The sequence below is a fragment of the Enoplosus armatus genome, chromosome 1 (assembly GCF_043641665.1).
Source record: "Enoplosus armatus isolate fEnoArm2 chromosome 1, fEnoArm2.hap1, whole genome shotgun sequence".
Classification (NCBI taxonomy): Eukaryota; Metazoa; Chordata; class Actinopteri; order Centrarchiformes; family Enoplosidae; genus Enoplosus; species Enoplosus armatus.
Window position 1 is genome coordinate 16,457,820 of NC_092180.1, and position 26,179 is coordinate 16,483,998.

At 43.2% G+C, this 26,179-nt stretch overlaps 3 protein-coding genes across 3 annotated transcripts in view; 2 read left to right on the top strand and 1 right to left on the bottom strand.

Annotated features, from left to right (window-relative positions):
• Nucleotides 1-12: 12 nt before the first annotated feature.
• On the top strand, nucleotides 13-2,981 carry emc8 (ER membrane protein complex subunit 8). Its single transcript, XM_070907797.1, has 5 exons — nucleotides 13-225; nucleotides 707-783; nucleotides 900-969; nucleotides 1,583-1,677; nucleotides 1,829-2,981. The coding sequence occupies exons 1-5, from the start codon at nucleotides 13-15 to the stop codon at nucleotides 1,986-1,988; spliced, it is 615 nt and encodes a 204-aa protein (XP_070763898.1). The 3' UTR covers nucleotides 1,989-2,981.
• Nucleotides 2,982-4,610: 1,629 nt separating this feature from the next.
• On the top strand, nucleotides 4,611-7,396 carry gins2 (GINS complex subunit 2). The gene is made up of 5 exons (XM_070909915.1): nucleotides 4,611-4,700; nucleotides 5,013-5,127; nucleotides 5,974-6,073; nucleotides 6,198-6,324; nucleotides 7,011-7,396. Exons 1-5 carry the CDS (start codon nucleotides 4,611-4,613, stop codon nucleotides 7,137-7,139), a joined length of 561 nt encoding a protein of 186 aa, XP_070766016.1. The 3' UTR covers nucleotides 7,140-7,396.
• A 2,753-nt stretch (nucleotides 7,397-10,149) lies between these two features.
• The window catches only part of gse1b (Gse1 coiled-coil protein b), a 160,911-nt gene continuing 144,881 nt past the window's right edge, over nucleotides 10,150-26,179 (bottom strand). The window contains exons 4-17 of the mRNA XM_070903391.1: nucleotides 25,855-26,069; nucleotides 21,036-21,205; nucleotides 20,562-20,762; nucleotides 18,873-19,040; nucleotides 18,392-18,756; nucleotides 17,608-17,938; nucleotides 15,339-15,973; nucleotides 15,100-15,212; nucleotides 14,715-14,988; nucleotides 13,455-13,568; nucleotides 12,889-13,263; nucleotides 12,333-12,671; nucleotides 11,774-11,877; nucleotides 10,150-10,891 (exon numbers count right to left, since the gene is read on the bottom strand). Of these exons, the coding sequence (XP_070759492.1) occupies nucleotides 10,751-10,891; nucleotides 11,774-11,877; nucleotides 12,333-12,671; nucleotides 12,889-13,263; nucleotides 13,455-13,568; nucleotides 14,715-14,988; nucleotides 15,100-15,212; nucleotides 15,339-15,973; nucleotides 17,608-17,938; nucleotides 18,392-18,756; nucleotides 18,873-19,040; nucleotides 20,562-20,762; nucleotides 21,036-21,205; nucleotides 25,855-26,069 (3,545 nt within the window). The 3' untranslated portion in view covers nucleotides 10,150-10,750. The remainder of the gene's footprint in view (nucleotides 10,892-11,773; nucleotides 11,878-12,332; nucleotides 12,672-12,888; nucleotides 13,264-13,454; nucleotides 13,569-14,714; nucleotides 14,989-15,099; nucleotides 15,213-15,338; nucleotides 15,974-17,607; nucleotides 17,939-18,391; nucleotides 18,757-18,872; nucleotides 19,041-20,561; nucleotides 20,763-21,035; nucleotides 21,206-25,854; nucleotides 26,070-26,179) is intronic.

The following is a 26,179-nucleotide window of genomic DNA, read 5'->3' on the forward strand; positions in this document are numbered from 1 at the left end:
TTTCTTATAAACATGCCTATTCAGCTGACAAGTCAGGCTTACTGTAAGATGGTTTTACATGCTGCCAAGTATCCTCACTGCGCCGTGAATGGATTGCTGGTCGCAGAAAAAACGAAGGAGAAAAAGAAAGACAGCCACAGTGAACCAGTCCTGTGTGTGGACTGTGTGCCGCTGTTTCACGGTACTCTTGCTCTGGCACCAATGCTAGAAGTAGCTTTGACACTGGTAAGTAGCCGTCAAGTAAAGTGTACGCTCAGTGGCAAGTTTATTGGGTGCACCTAGCTTAAACTAATGTAGTGTAATACAACAGTCCTGCTAGACAAAAGTTCAGTTTATGTTCAACTTCATGTTAATTTGGTAGGCTCTAGTTTGTGGTGCTATTGAACAGTACTGTGTTACACTAACAGGTGTTTTTAATATTGTGTTTCCCCCTGTTTATACCAATGAGAGTAGACTAAATACTAGAATCACCTCTCAGTATAACTAAATATACTCCAACAGCACCACAAACGACAGCTTTCAAAATGATCAAAATAATAAAGCTGCCATTTGAGATTACATTCGTTTTAGCTGTGTTCCTAATAAACTGAAAACTAAGTGTAGTTCCCATCTTTTTTTTTCTTTCTTTTGTTGAAAATGAATTCGGCCTGACCTGTGCTGTCCTTCTGTCCTCATGTTGTCTCCACGACTCCGGCTCCTATCTCAGATTGACACTTGGTGTAAAGAAAATAATTATGTCATTGCTGGATATTATCAAGCCAATGAACGCACAAAGGATTCAAGGTACAGACAACCGAATGGACACTTACACCCTGCTGTTTCTGGACAACCAGTTATAAACCACACGCTAAACTTCTCTGGACGCTGATGCACTCAAGTTTTTGTCCTCTCTCTTACAGACCCAACCAAGTTGCTGAAAAAGTGGCTGCCAGGATTTCTGAGAACTTCAGTGACGCAGCAATTGTTATGGTAATAGTAAAACATTTAGGTGTTAATGGACTATACTGGTGGTTTTACACGTTTTTGCTCCATTTACCTCAAGTTATATAAATACTTTACTGCTGACTTTCTGATTTTCCAAAGCATGTGGTGCATTTTTAGTTAAACAAATACGTTCATCCTTCCTTCCAGGCAGCCACTGGTTTTAGTTCAGTATAGTATAAAAACTCAAAATCAATTAGCTCCCCTATCTGAGGTTTGATGTTTACCATTGTTGAATCCAAAAATGAACACTGTATACATTCATTCATTCATTCAAACATGTGAATTTGGTATATTCTTGCATTTATTAGGCTGCTGTTAATCAGCAAAATGATATGTTAATAATGTTCAGACAACATTAATACAATGGGCTGCCTGGAATGTTTTTAAAAGACAATCTAAAATGCTATAATATGCTTTAAAAAATGGTTGGCAGCATTGTAAATGACCAAGAATTTGTAGTGATTTCCCTCAAACATGCAAAACACTGGTCAGGTCCAGTAAAGCTATACTTAACAGGTGTGTCACGATTACCTCGAATCTCACCAAGGTCATAGTTTGCACTTCCACTCATAATTTTCTTGTTTTTTTTCCCCCTCAGGTAGACAACAGTAGATTGACAATTAGCTGCTTTGAGCCCATTGTGCTCATCTATGATCATCACGAAAACAAGTGGAAAAGCAGAGAAGTAACTTCGTGAGTGTCTCGGTATTAAGACTTGCATGGACTGTGTGTGCACCTCAACCACAGCCTCTGGCATACGAGCGCCTTGTGTTCTCTCATTAACACACAATATTTAGCAAAAACAGTGTTAATAGCCAAACTAATGTTTTTGTCTGTCTTGCAGTGACTGTTTTGAGGACTGGAGCGAAGCACAGAAGATCACATCTGCTCTGTTGGAGGGAAGGTCCTACGAGAACTTGATTGACTTTGACAACCACTTGGATGATCTAAGGAACGACTGGACCAACCCTGTGATCAACAAGTCCGTCCTGGATCTGTGCTAAGACCGTCAGTCAGGAGTACCCTGGACACGCACACAAATATTGCTGCCATTTCAGCATGCATGATGCTACTCCGTGTAGCACAGGAGTACAGAAATGCTGAACTCATTGTCTTTGTTCCATCGAAAGGCTCCTGTGCTGACGGGAGCTCGTGGGGCACTGACCAGTTAGGCCAAAATCTCTCAAGGGCAAGCGCCATATGTGCACTGTTGGCATGTGTCCACCTTTACAAGGTGATGAAAGCAATTATGTTTTTGAATGCAACTTAAATGTTTTTTTTTCTGCAACTGTTTGTGTTTATTCATAGTTGTGTGCATAAAGTTAAATTCTAGAGTATTTGATCTATTTTTTGTCATACATTTCACAGCCAGTAGCCGTACAGAGATCAAGTCCTAAATTATTAAAACATTTTAGATGATGATTGTACTACTGAGATATGATATAAATATATGTTCTTTATTAAATTTCTAGTTTGGTTTAAGCCCTGAAACAAAATTCACATGTAGGACTATAGTCTGAAGAGTCCTTCTGTAGATGCACCAGCAATAACAATGGGGGTATTGACTCAAGAGCTTTGACTTTGAAATTATTAATGTTTACACAAACATTTCTATGATGCATGTCTCCTGGTATTGTCACTGGTGCGCTTCAGAATGTCATTCTGGATGATCTTTATGTTGGCGTATTGGCCTCTGATTGTTGCTCTGGAAGATTTGTTCAGAAATTCAATTCACTGAATCAGATCACAGGAATGTGTGAATTTTGTTTTATGTTGGTTTATGTATTTTAAGAATTAGGTAATAGTATTTATTTACACTTAAATGACCACTCTAAATCCTACTATTTAATAAGTAATGTTAAAAAATTTAATTAATGTGAGGATGCAGAACTACCTTTGTGTTTGAGATTAGATTTAATCAGTAAGAGCTAATTACTAAATAATTGTGTGGACATCACATTTTTTACAGAAATTTTATGAACTGAATGTACAATGAAACTGACTTTTGAAATTATCCAAGTCTTTGTCAGACTCGTTATTTATTGAACCATTTTGTTAACTGTCTTATACCGCCATGACATTTTAGAAAAGGTTGATAAAAGTTTGAAAACAATCACTTACAAGCTTCAGGGCTGCAGCTTTTTTTGGTTTAATTTTATATGGTTAAAAATTGCCAGTCATGGGTTCTGTTAATGCTATGCTGCTCGAGGTCGAGATCATATGGTACTGTTATCTGCTCAGAACAGGTAGAATGGAGAATATGAAAATAAACATGTATGTAACTAACATTTGACAGTAGAAATACAGAAAAAGAATGGCAATAGAAAATATAATACTTAATCAATCACAGTGGGAAACTGCAGCCAAGTCACAGCTATTGCACATACCTTCAACTTCTTCATCTCTAAAAATAACTAATCAGATTTAGACCCTTCCTGGTCTTAAACGGTTCTAGATGTAACTTCCTGCCATGCCCTTGCAAGGAAGTGATGATTCACAATGCATGTTGTTAAAATAACCACTAGCAGAACAAATGTAATTATTAGATAAGGGTCCTCATAAGAGTATAAATTGTTTCTGTATAATTAAGGCTCCAACTAATGATTATTTTATTATTGATTAATCTACATATTTTCCTAGTTGATTTTGTTATGTAAATATCACAAAACAGTGACAACATCTCCCAGAGCCCACGGTGATGTCATCAAATGTCTTGTTTTATCTAACCAACAGTCCAAAATGTATGAAATATATATAGATATTAAATTTACAATATAGAAAAGAGAAAAGCAGTAAATGCTTACATTTGAGAAGCTAGAACTTTAATTTTCAAACGATCAAATTGATTCGTTTCTGATTCATTTTCTGTCAGTGGACTGATCGATTAATCTACTGATTGTTTCAGAGGTGAATTATTAACATTTGTATTGATATTCTTGGCCTCCAAGTTAAAAAAGCATTGTGACTGAATTTTGCAGAGCTACAAGATTATGTAATTTAATCCACAACTAAAGGATCTAGGTACTTTAACAACTGCTTAACACATGGCTTCTGCTACGTAACTTTGTAAAACCCAATCAAAGTGAAACTTGTCAGAATATGAAATACCACAAATAATATTAAAACAGCTGTAACAAGTGCATGAATGCCGGATAAAACCCTTCCATGGCTAAAGTTCATGTTAGAAGTATCAGTGGCGTCCTCCTCTTTATCACTTGGTGAACATTGCCACCTAGTGCCGCTTACATGAACTGTTGTTGCTGTCACGTGACACACGTCTTCCTTCCGGGCCAGCCAAAGCAAACATTTAAGGATTGGTCAGTGTCGTCATGGTCCACCGGCCTGTAACGACTCAGAAAACAAACTTCAAACTACAATTCCTCTAAAGTTTCAGATACGCCACGTGCGGGATATTACATAAAAAGACACCTAGTTTGTTAAAGTTAACTAAACGGTACAAAGTGTTCACGGCGAGGTACCACATGTTCTGTTGATGACGAGCCTGTCTTATCCCGCGTAGTCCTTGTTAGGTTCATGCAGCCTGCAGCGCGGGAACTATTAGCAGTGTAGATGTGAGGGTAAAGTTTTTGGAAACAAAATAACTAACGTTAGCCGAACAGACAGCTATGGATCCCTCGGAGGTAGAGTTCCTCGCCGAGAAAGAGACGGTGAAGATAATACCAAATTTCAGTTTGGACAAGATCTATTTGATCGGGGTAAGTAAGTCAGTTGTATTTGTCAAGACGTTATTTTAGTCGGTTAAACAGTTGGCTTTTTGACAAGTTACTGATAACTCACGTAACGTTAAGCACATTAGCTCAATAGTTAACGTTAGCATATTCCAAACCTTACAGTCTGATGATGAATTGTCAGGTTTTCATAAGTACAGTATACTGTAAGCAGCGTTGGTGTAACATCAATACGTTAAACCAAATCCCCAACGCTAATGTTTATACGTTAATAAAGATGGAGTCAGGTTGCTCCCCCCCCCCTCTCTGTGAATTAAAATCTGGGTCTTTTGTCCTCAGGGCGACCTGGGTCCCTTCAACCCTGGACTGCCTGTGGATGTTCCTGTGTGGCTGGCCCTGAACCTGAAACAGAGACAGAAATGCAGAATTGTTCCTCCTGCGTGGATGGATGTTGGTAAGATATACAGTCGTTTGACATGTTTTCGAATCTTACACTCAACACTTTTAACCAGAATTCAGCCTAACATATCTGGTCTCCTTAGAAACTTTGGGATCTCCACTAGAATTTTCAGTGAACTTCTGTTTGTTGGTTGGAGTCATGCTTGATCACACAACGTGTTTTTATCACAGGGTTTGTACAAAGTCTTGAAAGTTTGGAATATGATTAGCCTAATTTTAAGCGTTACATTTTCAAGGTTAGGAATATGCTTGAATTCCAATATACTCCTTGAAAAATGCTTAATTTTCAACATAATCTTGTGTTTCATCTACACAATAACTCAGTAATATTTGAAATGAAACAGGCAATTTCATATTTGTTTGTTGTCTCCTGGCGTCTCAAGCATTAAATAATCATGATCAAAATTAATATGAACAACGGGTAAAATATACACAGTGACAATATACATTGATTGCTGTGGGTATAAAGGAATTCTGTAAAATGATTTTATGTTTTTCTTATTGTCATTTTTTTTGCAAAGGTGTATTTTGTTGCATACTATTTTCAGCAGCAGGGCAGTGTTTGTGGGACTAGAGTGCTCACATTGATCACAATGCAGTGCAACGGTGTGTTTGGTGTTCTTAATAGTGTTTGGACAACAATGCAGGTCTAAGGCACAGAGGAATAAGATATATCAGGCTTCAGCTGCACAGGATATTCTTGTTTGTAGGATCAACTCATTGTTCAAGGGAAAAGATGGGTACATCTGAGAGATATTGACATTTATGCTGATTTCTTCTTTCTGGCAATGTGGTGCATTGAATTAGTCTTTCTGACTTGCCTGCTGTTGATACTATGCAGAGAAACTGGAGGACATTCGAGACCTGGAGAGGAAAGAGGACACCTTTACGCCGGTTCCCAGTCCATATTACATGGAGCTGACCAAACTGCTACTGAACTAGTGAGTCATAGAAACTTAAGTTATCCCCATGCAGAAATGGGGCCTTCGTCTTGTTGTGCTCATGGTGTTTATTGTCTGTCTATGTGGCTCTCTACCTTACATGATGGTTTGTGTGTCTCTGTAGTGCGTCTGACAACATCCCTAAAGCAGACGAGATCCGCACGCTGGTCAAAGACATCTGGGACACCCGTATTGCCAAACTCCGCCTCTCCGCCGACAGCTTCATCAGTCAGCTGGAGGCTCATGCCAAGGTAAGACTGATGATGAAGAATCATACACTGCACCGCATTTAGTTTCCACAAACTATAAATAGGACATTGTTGACCTGAAACAATTAGTCATTCAGAAAATTATTTTTAATTATTAAAAAAAAAAAAAAAAATATTTAATTGTTTTGTTTTGTGATAGTAAACTGACGTTACCTTGGGAACATGTGATGTTTATTTTGTTAAAACTATTTTCTATTTTATAGATTTAATGACTAACGGATTAATTAAAAAAATAATCAACAGATTAAACATCAACAATATAATCGTTATTTGCAACGCTAGGATATTGGCAACAAAGCGACATACATGTACAGTCTCATTTTAAATGGCAACTGGAGGTTGTATTGAAATTAAAGAACAAATGTATGCCCCTGGGATTTTTTTTTTTGAAAAACTCTGAAGATTCATCAGGTAAACTTGAACCTTGGAACGCCTTGATTGTTTCTTAATCAATAGGATTAACAGCCATGGTCACAGTGCCTTGCAAAATAATTGGGATTATCCTTTTATCCCCTCATCTTGTGGCCTCACTGCTTCCTGTTTCACTTTCACATTAAGATCCAGCAGATATGAGCACAAGCGTTCACAGCACTCATTAGAGAGAGAATGTTGTTTTTACTTGTTAGAAACTGAGTCTCCTGTCTCACTCTGCTTCCTTACCTCTATAGCTGGACAACCTGACTCTGATGGAGATCAACACTGTACGAGCGTTCCTTCTCGACTCTCTCAACTGCATGTACAAACTACGTTCCAATATGCAGCCTGGCTCAAGTAAGGGGCAGTTCATGGACTATTGATCCACAATGACAAGGCCTGTTGAACAGGTTTGGCTCTTGTCCCAAGAATTTGGGAAGACTGGGGTTAAAACCTTGGACTTCATTACTCAATGTTGACAGTTTTCTCAGAAATTGAATCCACAAGATTTATGTGAATGGCTGATTGAAGCTAACAGAAGGTTGTATTTTTTGGAGGGAGACTTGTTAATCTGTACACATTAAAAGCAAGGAGGCTTTATATGTATCTGCTGTTTGAAATATGTGCATATTTAATTTAATTTAGGATGCTCACTGTAGTTTAAAACAATTTTTGTATATGTCAATGTGACAAAATAAATGTATTTGTATGTATGTTTAGGGTATAAGTGTACTCTTTTTATTTATACATTTTTTCAAACATTTTCCCTACAATACTTCGAGCGTTCTACATGAGTGGTGTTTTGCAGGTTTGATGGGGGTTTGCCTGCAAAATTGTGGTAGAAGAAAGCTCATGTAAACCTTTCTCTAGCGTCATGCATACGTACAGTAGACGTATGATAATGTTTGTTATAGAGATAACGATTAGGCGACTCAGCAACAACTATTTTTATAATTGAGTCTTGAACAAGAGGTTCCTTCTGTTTTTTTGTTCTTTCCATTATTGTCTGAATAGTGATGTATAAAAATCTACTAATTTAAGTCCTTGCGGGGACATTTGCACTGTATTTGACCCAGCTTAAATATTTAAGAGCAGTGAGGAGCTGCAGCGCAGCGTCCCAGGACCGTCTGCAGTTCTGAGGTCAGAGGAGGGCAATGGCAGAACTATTTTTAAAACCTAAAATGTCTTGTGGGGTGTAAGGAAGCACACACTCTATCCAAGACGCATTACAATTCTAATCTAAAACCAGTGATAAGTTAATATTGTTCATGTAGTAAGTTAACAGATCTCTGAAAAGGGTCCAGGAATATCTCTTTTTTTGTTTAAAATACATGCATGTATGATTTTAGTGTTCTACCCACCCATGGAATTGTTCACCCACAAACAGTTAGGGTTGATGTTTAACATTTTTGAAATATTTTATTTTCTTTTTTGTCTGAAATCACAGCCATATATTCATAAATACCTAATTACTACATTCAACAAAGAATATATTACATTACAATGAATTCAAACAAGTACATTTTAAAAACAGGATTTCACAGCATCTAGACATCCTCCACTGAGTAATGGGGCTATTGCATGGGCGTGCGTGGGTTGGAGACGGGGAGGCTGGGTAAGGGGCTCACTGTACTGCACCTTCCTCCCAAGGTCATTGGCAGCTTACCTCAGCATGCGTACTCCCTCAGTAACTGATAGGCTGCGCTCTTGGCTCTCTTCTGCTCTGTAAAAATGACAGACTACACTCTGCATCCACCTGATCCTCAACTGACTTGGCCCTCATTTATAAAAAAGGTCACATGATTAAATTGATCCTCGGAGATGCATTTAGATAAAAGGAATTCGGTGGTTCTTGACATGCACATATTTGAAAGGTGTGATACATACAGTAGACGCTTCAATGTAAAATGTAAAGTCCCTGATCACTGATGTTTATGTGTAGAAAGTCCATCATATGAACTGCAACTCATTCACATGCTCCCAAATTCTTGAGGCACTTGTAATTAACATACTGTATGCAGGGGGTAGTTGTGCTTCAGTCTTTTATAAATCAACTTTCTGCACATTTTCAAAAGTTTATTACATTGTTTACTTTGAAATACTGAAACCCCCACCCTTTTCACACCAACCATCCCACCACTATAACCAGTGCAGCTGGAGCTGATCTTATACACCTCGTAGATGGTCTTTGGAGTCTCCAAACACACATACAACATGAGTTACAGGGTGGAAAGTCAGTGTAAAACATGTGGCTGAATCCCAGGGCAGAGCTGACAAGGAGGATGAAGGGCAGGCAGAGGTTGTAAACAGGTATGAGGCCAGGTAAATCAAACCCATCTGATTTTATATGTACTAGGAAATGCCCAGTTTGAATCTACTCTTTGTGTGATTTCCAGTCGGTTATTTATAACATGTTGGCAACTTTGGATGGTGAGGATCCTAAAAATGGGTAAATGCATTAAGGACATGAGTTGGGGGTCAAAGGTATTCAGCAGTGGAAGATGGCCACTCTGGTTTGAATGTTTGGCTACCTAATTGCAACTGAATTTAAAATTAAGAATCCAAAATGCTACTGTTTCATTTTGGCACTAGGTCCTCTCATAGCTGCTGATAAGGGATCTTGTAAGGCGTAACATGATGCAAACCGTCGTATTGTTTGAGTCTAATGCTATATGATGTCATACAAAGTGAAGTGAAAAGGTCCAATGGTAGGATAAAGCATCAAGAACCAGTTCCATCAGCTGGCTGCTTAAGAGACTCTTCATGTCTTTACAAAATAATCAAGTACGTCAAGTGACCAAAGTAAAAAAAAATAACAAACACAAACAACATGATGATGTCACTGTGGGTCTCAACTGGTTTCTGTATGAGAATATCACAAGCGAACTAGTCATGCCAGCAGCAGTAAAGCTGAGCAGAGGAGTTTTTGAAATGGGCATTAAAACAGAGAGACACATGTTGCTGTGAAGGGAGGGAGCCATGTCTCACACCTCTAAGTAAGCTTTGCTGACGCCAGATGAGGTGGCTGTGGCTGGGTCTCAGCTGCACGGTGCCAGGAGAGACTAAGAGGAGGCGTGTATCCTGTCCTCTCTCTCACTCGGTTAAATGTCTCAAAATGAGCTGTTCTGGCCAGCAGCAGTACGAACACTAAAAGCAAGGCTTTCTTTTCCAACCCAAAAAAAGCATAAACATATAAAAATGGCAGGCTTTTTCTTTTAAAAGAACAATGATTAAAGTAATAAAAACATACAAAATTCTTTTTAAGTCTTCATATTATATACAATACAAGGCTGAAGCACCTTTTAAAATTCTTATTCTCAAATTTTCTATTTCGAAATAAAACATTTCCTTAATTCTTTCCAAAAATGTGCATTTTCAAAGTTCTTCCCTAATTTGAACAGTTCTTTGTTGTAACACAGTACCACCAGGTAGTTCTTCAGCTTTTATTCTTAAGTGCATTTCCAGTTCAAAAGCTCATGTGGCCACTGCGATAAAATCAGTCAGGACTGGCCAGAAGCCTTTGGAGCGTTCAAGTCTCTTGACGACACCCCTCCTGGGGTAGCTGCTCCCTCATTGGCAGGATTGTCTGTGTAGCTGTGGCGGTGAGGGATGCAGGGACTGAACAATAGAGCAGCAGGGACTGAAGACTGTGAAAAAGCAGGTGCATGTGTGTGTTTGTGTTGATCTTCAGGTACTCCTGTCCCATACTCTCGCTCGTCTCGGGGGTTGGCTACATTGGCACGCGTTAGTGGCTCGTGGCACAGTCCCTGGCTGGCCACAATCCAAAGACTGCCTGTCCTTCACTGTATGGTCCTGTATCATCCATCTAGCCATTCACTCCATTCATCCATTCATTCATTCATTCATCTTATCTAGCCAGCCATATTCTCCTCCATGGAGCCATGTGGACCAGGCCATGAAAAATAAACTCTGGGTGTCAGTCTGAGAGGAGAGGTGGCCGGGGCCTGGGGGCCATCAGGTGGGCGTGTTGAGGTCACCTGGGAGGGTAGCCCTTGTAATGGCCGCCTCTCGGCCAGTGTGTCTGTGGCAGCGTCAAACACTTCCTGAAGTGCTCCAGCTCTGCTTGTAGCTTCTCCCTTTCCACTGCCAGCTTCTGTCTCTGGGACATCAGCTCCTAAACAACCAGGGTAGCAGAGAGGGAAGACAGAAAATATAACGTTTACACAAAATCACAACAACAAGGATGATATTTCAGTTATATGACATCAGCACAAGGGTGGGAAAAAATAAAGGAGAAACAAAAAACAAAATGAGAATAATAAAGAATACAGTGATTCTGGGGATTGCTGTCATTCATGTCACAAACCGTATTGAGATATTTCATCATTTTTCAAGCCTCTATTTCAAGGATTATAGAGGTGGATGTCTGGTTTATACTCTACACCCAACACCTGTGGGTTATGGTCTGATGGGATGAAACATTTTCATGGTGTTCATGAAACCATTATTGACTTTAATGAACAGTTTATATAGAAACATTATCATCCAGAGATTATGAAAATATCTCTGGACAATAAGGTGCACCTGCTGCTGTACATGGCCACATATCTCTTGGCAGAGCACCATGCAGTTATGGTACCTATTGGAACTTATCCTATGGACCCCCATTGTTTGGGATACTGTGTGTGAACATGCTTTTCAAAACTGCTTCTCTTGCCATATTAAAGGCGATTGCAGTTTTTGACTTGCACTGTATGCACTGAATATTTGGTATCTTTGAACTCTACTGGTTCCTTCATGTTGCTTTGAAAACCTGCACTGCAAATAAGCGTTGAAATTAATGATTTGCCAGAATAGCTGCTTGTTTCATTGTGATCAATTTACTTTAGTTTGTAGTATTGTGGTTTCCAAGCCATTTTATGTATATTATGGAGGGCAATAAAAGTGTTAAAAATGTGTGGAGATGGAAGGGAAATGTGTAAGTGGGAGGGATGAGTTTGGGCTTAGAGATGATGAAAAGTGGCACAGTAACACTAGCGGTGTACGTGCATCTTACCCCCATGCTATGAGACAGCTGCTCAGCAGTTAGACTGAGGTTGTAGTTCTGAGCTTCTAGTCTTCGACACTGGTTCTGCAACACTTGTCGCTCCAAACTTTGCTCTAGAGGACGACACCGAATCAGAGAAGATGGGAAGAAAAAAAGAAGAGAGTTGGTTAGTGATAAAAATTAAGCCTTTTTACCGTGTGCTATCTAAACAGCAGATGCTACAAGGCTTATTTATCACAAGCAACTAGCACAGAGGAAAAACGTTCTTCAGATGCATGTCTTTATGTTTAAAGGTAATAAAATATACCAGTGAAAATTGTGTGTATTCAAGTTGAATGAATTTCTGGTACAAATCCTAATTACACATTTATTTGCATATGACTTCATTGTGTAGAAGAAGGATGATACCACCCTCTAGTGACGAGAGAACACTACAACAGCTGTTATAAATCAAGTCTGTTCAGGAGAGAAATCAACATATAATAGCGGGTAGAGGAGACATAAAACCAGCACTTAAATTTAATAGCAGCAGCAGTATAATCGCTGCATGTTCGGTGTGTCTGCTTACCTTCAACATATTCCTGATAAGCTTCAAATATAGATTCAATCCCCTGCCACTTGGAAGCAGGAGCCTCTTCTTCCTCCTCCTCCTCTTCCTCCTCAGAGTCCTCTGGTCCAGACAGGTCCTCCCTCGTCCCTGAGGCCTCCCGGTGTTGGGCTACAGAGAAGTGCTGCCCGTTGGGCTGAGGGTGAGAGTGTGAGAGCGAATGGGGAAACGGATGTGCATTCGAGTGAGATTGTGAGTGCGGCTGCGGTGGCCGGCCGGGGGTGCTCTGAAGCTCTGGAATGTTGTAGTGAACAGACGACTCCTGGACGTGGGACGACTCTGACATCCCCGTGGCTCCACCTGACGGACAAGATGGAGGAGAAGGGAGGGTTGTCGTATTTCATCCACTTTTATTCATTTCAATAGCTGTGAAAGGATTAGTTGATTAATCTAGGGCTACAAATAACGATTATTTCCCCTTATTGGCCCTGGCTGACCTGTAGGTTTTACTTCAGTCTTATTGCTGAAATGTGGTCTCTCTAGTCACTATCCTGTGCTCCTGTCAGGTGAGGCTTACCTTTGTGTTTCTGCAGAGCCTTCTGAGTGGACTGAAGCACAGATTCATGGAACTGCTGGGCAAATTCCTCCGGAGTGAAGCTGTCCCAGGGTTTGGTGCGTCCGTTGACGCTGTGAAGGCCCTCCTTAGCCTGCAGGGGGTGTGGGGGCCGCAAGCAGTTCAGCAGGCTGGAGCTTCTCTTAGAGATCGGTCCCTCACTGGGCCCCCGGGCCTTGTCTGGGTAGACAGCTGGAGAAGGGGGTTCCTTTGGTCTTAATGTGTCCCCGAGGGGTTTTGGATGGCCATTGGGGGACGCTGGGCAATGTGGGGAGGGGCTATGTGGTCTGACACTGTGGTGGTCTTCTGATTCAGAGGACGGCTGGGCAAATGCAGAATCTGCAATCATTTGAACACGTGTTAGTCATGATGAGGTCAAGATCCACATTACTACAGATGGATACACTGCAATTAGAAACTTTAGATGCATCTCTCATCCAGATATTTTTCAAATGAATAATTACCACTCTAACCCAATACGTCAGGGATGAGAAAGTGTGTATATTTATGTTGATTAGCATGCGTCTCACCAGAGATCTGTGCTGGAGGGCTCTTACACAGCGGATGAGGGGCATGTCTGATGGTATCCAAGGTTACACTCTTTTCTTTAATGGCCTGAAGCAGCTCCACCACCCTTTCATTATCTAAGAGACAGAGAAAAAAATAATTTGTAAATCTTTGTAGCATTAGTCATGTCTGTATGTATCTTACTCACAATTTCATAAGCACCTATTTCTCCAAAGTGTGTGTGTAAAAGGAGGTTGAGTGTGGCCTGACAGCGTGGGAGGCTGTGCGCTGCCATCTGTAGGCAGCAAACAGTAAATCAAGAGGATTGGACTAGGATCACTGTAAGCCCACTGCTGCCACTCCCAATTACTCGTCAGTATGTATGTGTGTGTGTGTGTGTGTGTGTCTTCATAACTGCAAGTGTCTACAAACAGAACCTTGACACGAGTCCACCTTTCTAACTAGGGCAATGTAAAGCATTAAATTATGCATACAGAGTTTAATATATGCTGCATATAATAGAGGGCTTTGAAGTTGACACGTCCATTGTTTGACCCCTTTATGATTTCCTTCAAGACTTGAGTCAACATGTTAATGAGAATGCAGTGCATGTAAAGCAGGCAGAGCTCAGCTGAAGTGATGCGTCGGCAGGCTGTAGAGCCGACTGAGAATGACTACTACTTTGTAAAAGCTAAATGAGCGTGCAATCAGTCTTCTTCTTGACTCTGCTGAAATGAGACGTCAGAGAGAAGAGATATGATATGAGTAATGGATGGGGATGTTTGTATGGCATGTAAAGGGCACTGGGTCAGTTCTGTGATGTAGTGGTTTCTAACTAGCTCGCTGAAGCACACTGATGTGGGCTCTGCTATGCCTTGAGATCATGTTCAAGTATTTATCAGTGTCAGTCAAAACAATTTCCTTGACTTAATTCTGATATTTTACCTTTGAAAGCAATGGAGTTAGCTTCCTGGGCACAGACATTGTTTACTTAAACAATAAAAGAGCCATGGTTTATTTAATAAAGATAGCTAAGAGGGATTGTTATGCACAGTTAAGTCTTCTACTAATTAATGTAGTTTGTGAAACATAATTAAACAAAACAGTTGGTAAACAACACTAAAGACCCGTATTTAGGATAATTGTTAGACAGAATCGCCTATATTTATTTACCCGGGGTTTTTAGAGTGGCTTTAAACATGACGGAGTAAATTAAAAGTGTGGGATGGAGTACCTGCTCCATAGACTGAGCTCATACTGTGATTTAATATAGATTCCCTTACCTCTCCTTTGCTGTATAGTGACATGGGATAGTCTGAACATGGTGAGGAACCGCTTCTTATCCTCCAGCTCTGGTGCTCGGTCCATCTCCTCAGGGGTGAAGCGTGTGCTGAGTTGGGGGGGAGGAGGGGGAGGAGGAGTGCGTTTCGATTGCGAGACAGGCGGTGAGGGGCTTCGCTCCCTGAGCATCCTCCTCCTCTTCCTTCTCTTCTGCTGCACCAGGTCATCCCGCCGGCCCACCGTGGTCAGGCCAAACACTCCCAGGAAGTCCAATTTCTGTACAGAGAGAGGCAAAATAAAAATCTTTGTGAATTTTTTGTCATGACTGCTTGTGTGTGCCAACATCAAGGAAAGCACAGAAAGCGTATGTGTTGGCAGGTGTTTTACCTCTGTGGAGTCATCCAGTTTGAGTGGGGGCTGCTCCGCTACTCTCCTGAGATGGGCTCTCACCTCCTCCTCATCACTCTCATCATATGAGTCATCCAGCTCATAGTAGTAACCTGCAGCAATCAAAGAGGTCACTACTGACACTCCACTTTTTAGATCCTCTGATAAAGTTGTCAGTTACATAAATGTTTTTCAAAGCATGTAAGAGTGCATGTTATCAGGAGTAGTCTGGTGCATACCTTTCTCTCTGGCTTCCCTTCTCCTCCTCTCCTCCAGGTCCAGCTTGCTGACAGGCCTTCGGTGCTGCTGAAGGAACTCGTCATACATCAGCATTGTGTCTGGACCCATCCCCAGTGTGGCTACCTGTCCCATCCCCGGCCCAGCGACCAATCCAAGCCCCTGTCCATGTCTACTGTGCCCCGGGAGGCTCTTTAGTCCAGCATTGCTTTTCACGGCTCCCTCTAATTCATACTGGCTGGACAGAGACAGTGATGCCCTCTGCTGGCTGAAGAAAGACTGGGTGGATTTCTCCAGATCAGCTAGGAATGTGCTGGGCTCCGGCAGGACCGGAGGACCTCTCAATGGGGGATACTTCTCCATTGCTCCCCCTTCTCTCCTTCGTACTCCATCCTCATATTTGGAAGGCCCTGGGGGCAGCCGACTGAGCTCATAGTGTCCCATCCCTGAGGGCTCGTGGTTACGTCTGGACTCTGAGGTTGTTTCTATAAGAGATGCTGGGTTCCAAAGGGTGGTGGGAGGCGGAGGGTGGTGTTCACGTGGTGGCTGAGGAGGTTTAGGGGAGATGAGGGGTGGTGGGGCGCCTAAGTGAGGGTGGAGGTCCCGGCTTCCTGGATCATGGTGATTTGGTATGGATCTGTAGAGATACAAGGGAACAGGGGTCATATTTACCTGTTAGAAATACAGTACAATGCCCATATCTCATATTAATAGTGTTTTCCAATCACACATGCAACGCAGAGACACACCACAGTGCTTATATTTCCCTTGCCCATTTCCCTTCATCCCTGTCAGTATGTCTGTGGATTTGTGTGTCTGTGCAAAGCAGTGTTATCAAACCTAGACAGAGTAGCCCAGAGCAGAGTGAGGATGTGGCCAAGGCACACAATGTCCTCCAGATATACAGGCCTGTTTTTGATCTGTTAGGTCCTTGTAGTGTGGCGCACACGCACACACACACACACGCACGCACGCGCGCGCGCGCACGCACGCACGCACGCACACACACACACACACACACACACACACACACACACACACACACACACACACACACACACACACACACACACACACACACACACACACACACACACACACACACACACACACACACAGAGGAGAGAGCGAGTTCAGACAGCAGTCTACTGAGGTAGAGGCCAGGAGAAATGTTCTCCTGACAGGCAGGCAGGTAGAGGAGAAAATGACTGACATAGGGAGGGTAAGGACAACGATGGATTGTTAGAAAGGGCATCGTACTCAATGATGTGAGAGACAGGAGAATAATATATATGTAAAGGGAGAACAAGGGTGAAGAGAGAGACTTGAAAAGGAATAATGGTATGGTGGTGGGAAAAAAATGGCAACAGTGAGGAAGAAAAAAAGGCAGATGGCTGATGGACACTGTCTCGAGCGTCTTTCCAAATCAAACCTGGCAGGAGCGCACACTGCATGACCAGTCAAATTATCTATGCCTCCTGTTTGTGTTTGCGTTTCTGTGTGAGTGTGTGAGTAAATGTGTGTGTTATCTGCAATCTGCAGCCTGTGAGCTGTGATTCTGCGATTATACCGCAGGGTTACAGATAGCAGACGTGTGTATCTCTCCTGTCCTACCAGTCCGGCATTAACCACAACCTCACGTCTGAATCACACACAACAACACAAACACAGGCACAGTAACAAAAGGAGGGTAAGTAGGGGGCTTACGCTGTGCAAGGTTGAGAGGATTAGTCGAGAATTAGCCTTTGTGTATCTTAGCTGTCCCACTCGCTGCCTGTTTGAAACCCCTACCCGCTACTCAAACAGCGTCATCAGGACCCCACTTTACACCCTACATCAACACCTAAACATAGCTGCCCGTGTGTGTACATATCAGGCCTGGAAAGAAGCATGGACAGAAATAGAGTAAACGTGATGCTTCTGACAGGGTTTATCTTTTTTCCAGTCCTGCCTGAAAACAGACTTCTAAAGCCTGCCAGCTTCTGAGGCTTCAAAACACAGGCACAACTGTCCCTATCAGGCTAGCAGAGACAGACAGCCAAACACCCCAAAATAGTGTTTGCACTGAGAGCATGCATGTGTTTTGGTGTCACAGAGACCCCAGAACTGCTCGTCTCCATCAGATAACACAGACAAAACAACTCTGCATTCGCCAAGTCATGGGGAAATAAATACTGCCATGGCATGTGGTTAAAACATTTAAGTGGGTTTGAAATTCCTGCACATGTTGGCTGAACTGCAATGAGTTTATCCTTGTGAGCGTTGTCTCACCTGTGTGAGTCTGTCCTGTGATCTGGTGCATCACCTGGTCGGCCCAAGTCCAGGTGCTGCTCCAGAACCTGCTGGCGGAATTCAGACACCTGGTACTGACGATCCTCTTTCTCCTGCCGCAGCTTGCGTTGCCGCGCCAACCACCTCTCCTCCTCATTGGTCCTCTGAGCAAGCATTGAGGCAGAGAGGCCCGTCCCTACACCGCCGGGACCCATGTAGAGGCCGTGGCCTGAGATTAGACCCGGGACGGGATGATGTGATTGGACCATTGAAGAGTGGAGTCCTGGCGGGACTGGTTTGGGAGCTGGAGGGGCGGGCTCTTTGGTTTTATCTGCGGAGGGAGAAAGTTCAGTGTAAAAATGTTGATATTAAGGCTGCTGCTAATAATTACTTTCATTTTCTCAATTCTTCATTATTATTAATTTGGTCTATAAAATGTCAGAAAATAGGGAAAATGTCCATCACGCGTGGACAAGAGCACGAGAGATGACTTCAAATGGCTTGTTTTGTCTGACCAACAGTCCAAAACCCAAGAATGTTCAGTTTACTATGATAAGAAAAGATTAAGAAAACCAGCAAATTTACATGCAAATAGCTTAAAAAATTACTTCAGCAATTAACTGATTATCATCAATTGTTGTAGGTAAATTTTCTTTCAACAGACTCATTGATTGATCATCTAATTGTTTCAGCTCTAGTTGATATGAATTGTTTGTACGGACAAGTGTTTATGAGCAGTATGATTTTAGCTTAAAAGAGCTAAAGGGGCAGCACGGACACATACCAGCCCGATTAGGGGTGAGTCTCTCAGGCTTGGTTCGGTCCTCCTGCCCCCTCATGGCATGGAGCTCAGCCAGATAGTGGCTCTCCATGGCCTTGGACGCCTGCAGCTCCTTCTCCCTCAGCGCTCTCTCCTTCTGCCTCTCCAGCTCCTTCTCTCTTTCTCTCTCCTTCTCCCGCTCTCTCTCCCGCTCTCTTTCTCGCTCGCGCTCTCTCTCCCTCTCCAGCTCCTTCTCCCGCTCTCTCTCCCGCTCTCGTTCTCTCTCCCGCTCTTTTTCTCTCTCCACCTCACGCTCTCGCTCTTTTTCGCGCTCGCGTTCTCGTTCGCGCTCCCTCTCTCTCTGCCGCAGCTCATCCTCCAGCTGAAGCCTGAAGAGCATTAGAAAGCAGATGTCAGTGAAATTAGAAAGTACAATCCGTAATCACGGCAGACTGCTGCGATCTACTGAGTATATGTATGTATGTGTGAATTAAGGTGATTTTACCTCTCAGACTGCAGTGCTGACAGTGAAGGGTGTGTGAAGTCTCCAGGGTAGCGGACCCCTTGTAGGTGCATGTGAACAGCAGAGGGATGCATGGGGGGTAAAGCTCCCCCTGCTGGCAGCGGATAGAAAGGTGACCTCAAAGCAGAGAGGCAGAATGGGTCATCCATCCTGGGAGATAAGGATGCAATAAGAAGAAGAAAAGAGAGAAACAGAAGGAGTCAATCTCCCCATGTGACAGTGCAGCATTCACTTTCATTAACCTGCGTGCCTCCATCTCCCAAAGAAGAGACATCACAGGGTCCTCCATCTTTCAAGAAAGCAGCAGTGTCTGTCAGCTAACCTCAATCACCACACAGCAGCTGGCGAGAGACTGTGCTGTGTGTTGATGCACAACTGTGTGTTTTTGTGTATGCGTGTGACATCCACTGCTCATCCCCTCATTAAATCCATTACAGCGCAGTGTGTGATGGGTGCTGCAGTCCTCTGATCTTGCTGGGTTGACAGGCCAGGGGCACGCAGCCTGTGTGATAGCCCCAAGGAAGCAGGGTCCTTCAGAGTCCACATGATCATACGTAGTACACATTTAAAATTAATGTATTTTTTAACAAATATTGCACATAGATGTTTTGCTGCTGGTGTATTTTTTTATGTGTGATCAACTGGGCTGTCACACAAAAAACACATTTTCCTTATGAGAGGACAAACCACAGTGGTGAGCAGGTTATGGCTTATCCCAGATGTATAAAACAGCTCAGGGATTATTTAATTTCTCAAAAAACATGCATGAATAACCTCCAGATTTATAAATTAAGTGGCAAAACCAGCTGTGGTTCTCTTTTTTGTGTTCATATTTTATCCACAGGTATGACCTAGCTTGAGTAAAGACAAGGAAATGGGTCTTGCTATTAACTGACTTGGTTTAGGAAGCTTCAAAATGAATACAACTCCTTCCTTAATAAAGAATATACAGACTTTTGTTAGTCTCATAAATAATTTTATTTCCAAGCAATAAAGCGTCATTACAGCAGCTCTGAAGGTTGTAAATGACATCACTGTTGCCTTTTGGGAATAAACGGCGATGTATATCTATTTTTAAATAAATCTCTTAAAAGCATTTTGACACAGCTGACCAGGATATTTTCAAACAGAGGCTTCTTAGCAGCAGCCTGTCACATGATGCAGTATATAAAGGTTTCATTTAGGACTCCAATATGATAAACTCTGCTTTTATGTGTTGTGAGGTACCCCAGAGCTCAGTGCAAGAATGTAATTGTTGTAAGTGATACTCTGTAACCTTCGTTTTAACTTCCTTTGACTTCCTTCCTGTCCATGCGGATACTTTGAATTTGGCTAATTTGTATCTACTATCGGTATTCTGTTAGTTTGTGTTTCGTTAACCTGGAGCCTGATTTTCTTAATTTGTACTGCCATCCGTCTTAGTCATGTCTCTCTTCAACTCTCTTACGCTCAATAAAATCTCTCCCAGTTAAATAAATATACAAATAAAGAACCTCAACAAATTTTTTTACCTCTGGGAACATGAATTCAAGGTCAGCTATACACTAATGCGTTTACTGCTGAGTGAAAGCAGTGCAATTACTTAGTTCAGTCATATGCACTGGTTTGCACAATTTGCTCTCAGAGGAAATGGGTGCCAAGTCAACAAAACAAATTAATGGAGAGGCTTACCTGTATGGCGTGAAGGAAGGGTGGGGCAGGTAGCTGGGGTGGTAGTAGGCTGCTGCGGCAGCTGCAGTGGCAGGGTCCAGGCCCAAGGGCAAAGACGGCATGCGGAGGGCATCCTCAGTCGTGGCATAGGGCCGGAAACCACGGAGGTACTCTTCTGGTACATGACCAGGGGGCACTGCATTAGGCAACTGTCTGGGTAGACTGAAGGTAAGAGGAGGGGCACAACAGACAAAAGCTATGGTTAGATTGATTGCACACTTATGCAAAAATACCAATTTTCACCAGGAAACTTCATAAATTCTAATTGTTTCTCAGCACCAATGCCAACAAGACAAATGTTTGTACATTTGTTGCAGCTGCTTATTCCAGTGATTTTAATAAACCCATGAATTATTGATCATACACTTACATCAAAGTGTGTAGAAACTTTTTAATTGAAAATGTGGCAACTCTGCAAAGCAGTGTGTGACTCACTTGAGGGGCTGGAAACGTGAATCCTGCATGACAGCACCAGGGTTGAGACCAAAGGCATAGGGGTTTCCCAGGAGGTGGGCAGGGACTGAGGGGCCACCCTTTTCCTGGGGGAGGGTACCCTCTGCACCCAGGCGTTCCCTGCTGGCCCCACGAGGCCCCGAGTCAGCCTGGAGAGAGATACAGAGAGGGAGTCTTAGTCATTGTTCGTGAGGACCTGTGACCGTCACGGTTGTCACTGCTCATGGAGCCCATCCTGTGAGGGGAGAGATGGGGGAAAGAATAGGCCTGTTTATGGTGCATCAGCTCCCTCCCTCTCTCTGCCTACCTCAGGCACTTTTATCCGCTTTCTCACACAAACCACATCACTGTAAAAATAGACGGATCAACTTTTCTCTGAGGGGAATATACGGTAAAATGGAGGAAGCAGGCAGAGAGTGGTAAAAAACAGCCTCACTGTTTTTCTCTAATTGTAAACAAGAGATGTCATCCTTATAATCGATGATGTGGTAATGGTAGATGTACAACAGCAGTACTTCTAGAGAGACGATGACTTTGATCTTGGAAAAGTGTGTGTGTGTGTGTGTGCACATAACTTACACACACTGTAACATCTACAGGGAAGACAACAAAGTCCAAAAAGCAACATCCCTCTGCCTCTGTTTCTCTTTCTTCCCTCTTCTCCTTCACCTCCCTCTCTCCCTTTGGCAGCAAGCCTGGTCTCACTTATTCAATCCCACAACAAACACACATACACACTCAGCAGGCACATACACCGTTTCAGAGCTACAAAGACATCCTGCTGTGGGAGTGGGAGTGCATTTTCTGAAGCTTTGGTTTCCCTCCGCTTACAAATGCAATCGCAGAACAGAGAAACTTACAACCCTTGTAAATCGTACAAGGAAATTATTTATGGAGGGATATACAGTCGAGGAGGATTTTCATAGGTATGGTGGAACAGTTATCTCATCTGCCGCAAAACGAGACTTCAAGTTGAAGTTGGCAAGGGAACAATTTGAAAGAATGGAAGGAGGGAAGAAAGGAAATTTAGAGATGAAGACATAAAGAGGGTGAGAGGAAGAGGCACTTCTTGCCCCACTAAATTAACCTCTGGGCTCCCTGGGATTAGAGAGAGACCCTACAGCAGCACTGCCCTCGCTCTCACTGCTGCCTCTGATAAAATAAATCCAATTTAGGGAGCCATTACCTCCACGTCCTGTTCTGCAGCCACTGACCCAGGCTGACACTGATGCACTAACATCCAATCTTAAATGCCTCTAATGTTTGGACTCCCCACGTCCCCCTTTGTTTCTTACGCTCCTCCCGCTTTCCAGCAGTTCCATGTTTGCTCCTTGTTGTGTGTAGCGCTTCACTAAACAGTAAGGCACTCAACTCCCTAAAACCTCCCGTCCCAGAAAAGCCCCCACCCCACTTCCATCCTTTCAAAGCTTTATGAGCACAGGGAGAAGGTGGACGTTCCCTCCCAATCAGCAGCCAACTGGAAAAAGAGGTTCACATATGTCAAAAGAAGTCAATATCAGATAGTATAGCCACAAGATGCCAGGCTCTCTGTGAGCAATGCCTCTCCAGTAATATGCCTGTGAAAACAAAAGGAGCTGCTTTTTGTCACACTGTCAGTTAATCAATTGCAATAATCACACTGATGACAGCTTTGCTAACCAAGTGATCAGTGTTTAGCAACGCTGTCATCATTGAGTAACAACACTGATGGTACAGATCGATGCATTTATTTATTTATGTATGTTTGTTGTGTTATGTGTGAGGAGCACCCTGATATCCCAAGTCCAAGTAGCACTTCTGCCTCAGTCTGTGCATTAACTAAACCACTCATCAAGCTGCTGCATCGGAAATTGACCAAATAAGAAAGTGAAAGCTATAGTTAAACCAAATGACACTCCACTGACTTTTGACGACATAACAACACAAGAACCTACGTAGCAAATAAAATCATGCAAAGTCTGTTATAAGTGTTGAACTCTGACTATCAGGTATTTATCTGGTGACCAGTAGTTGGCATGAATCAAATGAGGGTTAAACCATCCTGCGTCATACACAGAGTTTGTGTGACAGGGGCATGGTTTCATCATTATGGCTATGACTAAATTAACTGTCAATTGGTGCAATTGCCAGACACAAATTACCACTGAAATTGAATCAACTGTTCCTTTCTAACAAATTTCACTGAAATCCCATCATAAGAGGATGTAACCAAGATGCTTGTAACACAACAAAACATAGTGGTGCTGCAGCAATTTTGCAACCGACCGGCTTCTTTTACAGTTAATATTGTCACTGAAAACCAACAAGTCCCTCTTACATGTGAGATGTTCAATAAAAAGGAATGTAGAAACCTGTTTGTAAATGACAATATGTGCATATGGCTGTCATGCTGTATGCACATCTTTTTTTTGCCTGAGCTTAGTCGCTGTTTGTGTATGTCTGTGCTTGCATGTGTGAATGCACACCTGTAGAAAAACATGCAAAGGTGTGGGTGTAAAAGGTCACCGCCTTGAAAAAGCACAAACACCACAAAGACAGAACCTTCCATCCCCATTAGAGAGGCACCTTAGTCACTCAGGCACCTACACATCCAACCAGCCATCCCATTTTGACCTTTTACCCTGCCAAAAAACAGCCTTCTATTCTCAAACACACAATATTCACCAGCACCATGCCACATACACAGCACAGAGCACAAATACAAGCACTCAGACTCAAAGACAGATCCATTAACAGCCATCTTCCTCTGTGCAAGCCAGGCCCCTGTAACCCCCAGTGAGGGTGGGAGACCCCGCACATTGTAGAGCGCTCGTTTACGCCTCTCAGATGGAGCCATGAATCCAAATTGCCAATTAAAAAGCAATTACAGGCAGCAGCGGGAGCAGACTCCTGCAGTCATTAAAGCAAAATGCCAACGCACCAAGCCCTCCCTCCTTCGCTGCCTTGCCTATCACCCCCCTCTGAAAGACAGACTCACATCTCAGCCAGAGAGACACTAATCAACCCTTCTAACACACAGAAAGCAGGACACACACATATGCACACACAGCAACAAATAAGCATTTCTAGGACGCTTTACAGGGAATCCAGAGAACAGACTGCTGCCTCTATATGCAACTATTCTTTCTGTTTTTTTGTCATATGGAAAAACACAGGTTGGTCATGTCATGGCACAAAGGTATCTTACCCAAGAAATTTGGCATAAAACTTGAATGATGATAGTTGACAGTGGGTAAGAGAAGGAGAAGGGTAAAGGGCACAGGGGCAAGGTTAAAGTGCCAGTCGCCCTTTCTTCCCTGATGCATTCTTCCTGATCAATGATTATCAATGGAAGCGAAGCTCCAGACAGTATCATCTTTGCTTAAGAGGGACATTTTGATGGCATGTATGTATGCGTTTGTCCTTTATGGCTCTTTGTGACCACAGAGTTACATGTGCTCGCTGAAGCGGCACTGTGGATATAGGAGAAATGCTATGACGCCAGCTTTTGTGACGCGTCCCCGCTGCTGCCACCCCCCAACCTCAACCCCCTCATCCCAACTTCCACATCAACATCAACTCCCTTAACCCCCTTATTCTTTGGCTGGGTGGCCCCGGGATGCTGGAGGCGACGCAAACCCAGTGACACGACCTTTTCAATTTGAGCTTGACCTCTTACACACACACACACCCACACACACCCACATCAACAACCCTGCAAAAGCACACAAACATACACACAGGATTGGCTACAATATATGGCTGTGTGGACGGGAGTGGAGAGTGCTTCTGTCACTTTATTTCTTCTTCTGCTCTTTGAAACTTGCTATGCTGAAGGAAAGGCAAAAAGGGTGACATCACTGGGAGAGCTCCCCTGTCTCTCCAGCCCCTCCCCGCTCTGAGTGACCCTTGAACTGCGAAAGGGTCATTTCGTAAAAGCTATAGCTACAGAGGGTGGCGGTCATGGGGGTTGTCCAGGGGAGAGGACAATGGCCTGAATGCTACCACACACTGCTGGCTGGCTGACCTGCTTGCTCACCCTTCGCTATCCCCCTTCTCCCTGTCTCCGGGACACTTTGACGTTTCCGCATGTTGCCGAGTGCTGTTCATAACCGTGCGCTTGGCATCGACAATTAGCCCTGAGCTGAGATAAGAAGGCTTAAAGCAAGGCCATAATCCATAATCCACTCCTTATCAAAGCAAGCAGCTCTCCCTCTTTCTCTCTCCACAACTACCTAACAGAGAGAGGGTGTCGGGGTGACGAGGCGGAGGATGCACTTGACTGCTTGAGTGAAGACGGTAAAGGCTGGAGGTGGGGGGTTAGGAGGCTAAAGGCTGGGGACTTGGGAGGGGCTGGTCCAAGGGCAAGAGGGCTAAGTGGGAGGGGGGCTGGAGGGGCACAGATGTTAGCTGCCGTTGAGGCTGTCACCTCGACGTCCCAGTGGCAGCTGGCATTGTTTAACGCATGGAGCCATGGGGGGGTGGTGAGGGGAGGTTTTGGGGGAAGCAGACATTCATAGACCTGCCAGCTATGTCACATGTACATATGTCAAATACGTACTGCCACACTATGGGTTACAGGCCACCTACAAAATCCATTAATCCTGTGAGAGGCTGTCAGTGTACAACTTTGTGTTAGCAGGCGAGCTGAAGAATGAGAACATTTGAATGTTGCTTTAACAGCCAGATAAGAGACAGAGAGGAAAATACAAAGAGAGAAAATACAGTGGAACAATCTGAGACTAAAGAAAGACCAACTGAAAGAAAAAAAGGCAAGTAAGAGAGCAGCCTCAAGGTCAGTGTGACGGGTGTTTGGATGTGGTTTTACCTGGCGTCCCTCGTTCCTCCAGAGGCCGTTGCTGGTCTTTGTTGGAGCAATGGTGACTACAGGTGGAGTGTTTGGCACGCTGTGGCCTGCTGGGGGTACCAGGACAGGTCCTGGTCCGAGGGGACCCCTCTTGGGTGTACTGACTGGAGAACTGTGGTTGGTGGCCGGGGAGGACACTGGAGAGGACTCACTGCTGATGGAGGATGCAGCTGGAGAAATACAGAGACAAATGACATGAATACAGCGAAAGAAAGAGCATAAGACTAATACTTTGCTCTACTGATAAGAAGGCAAATGTAACAACAGTGTGACTGTGTAG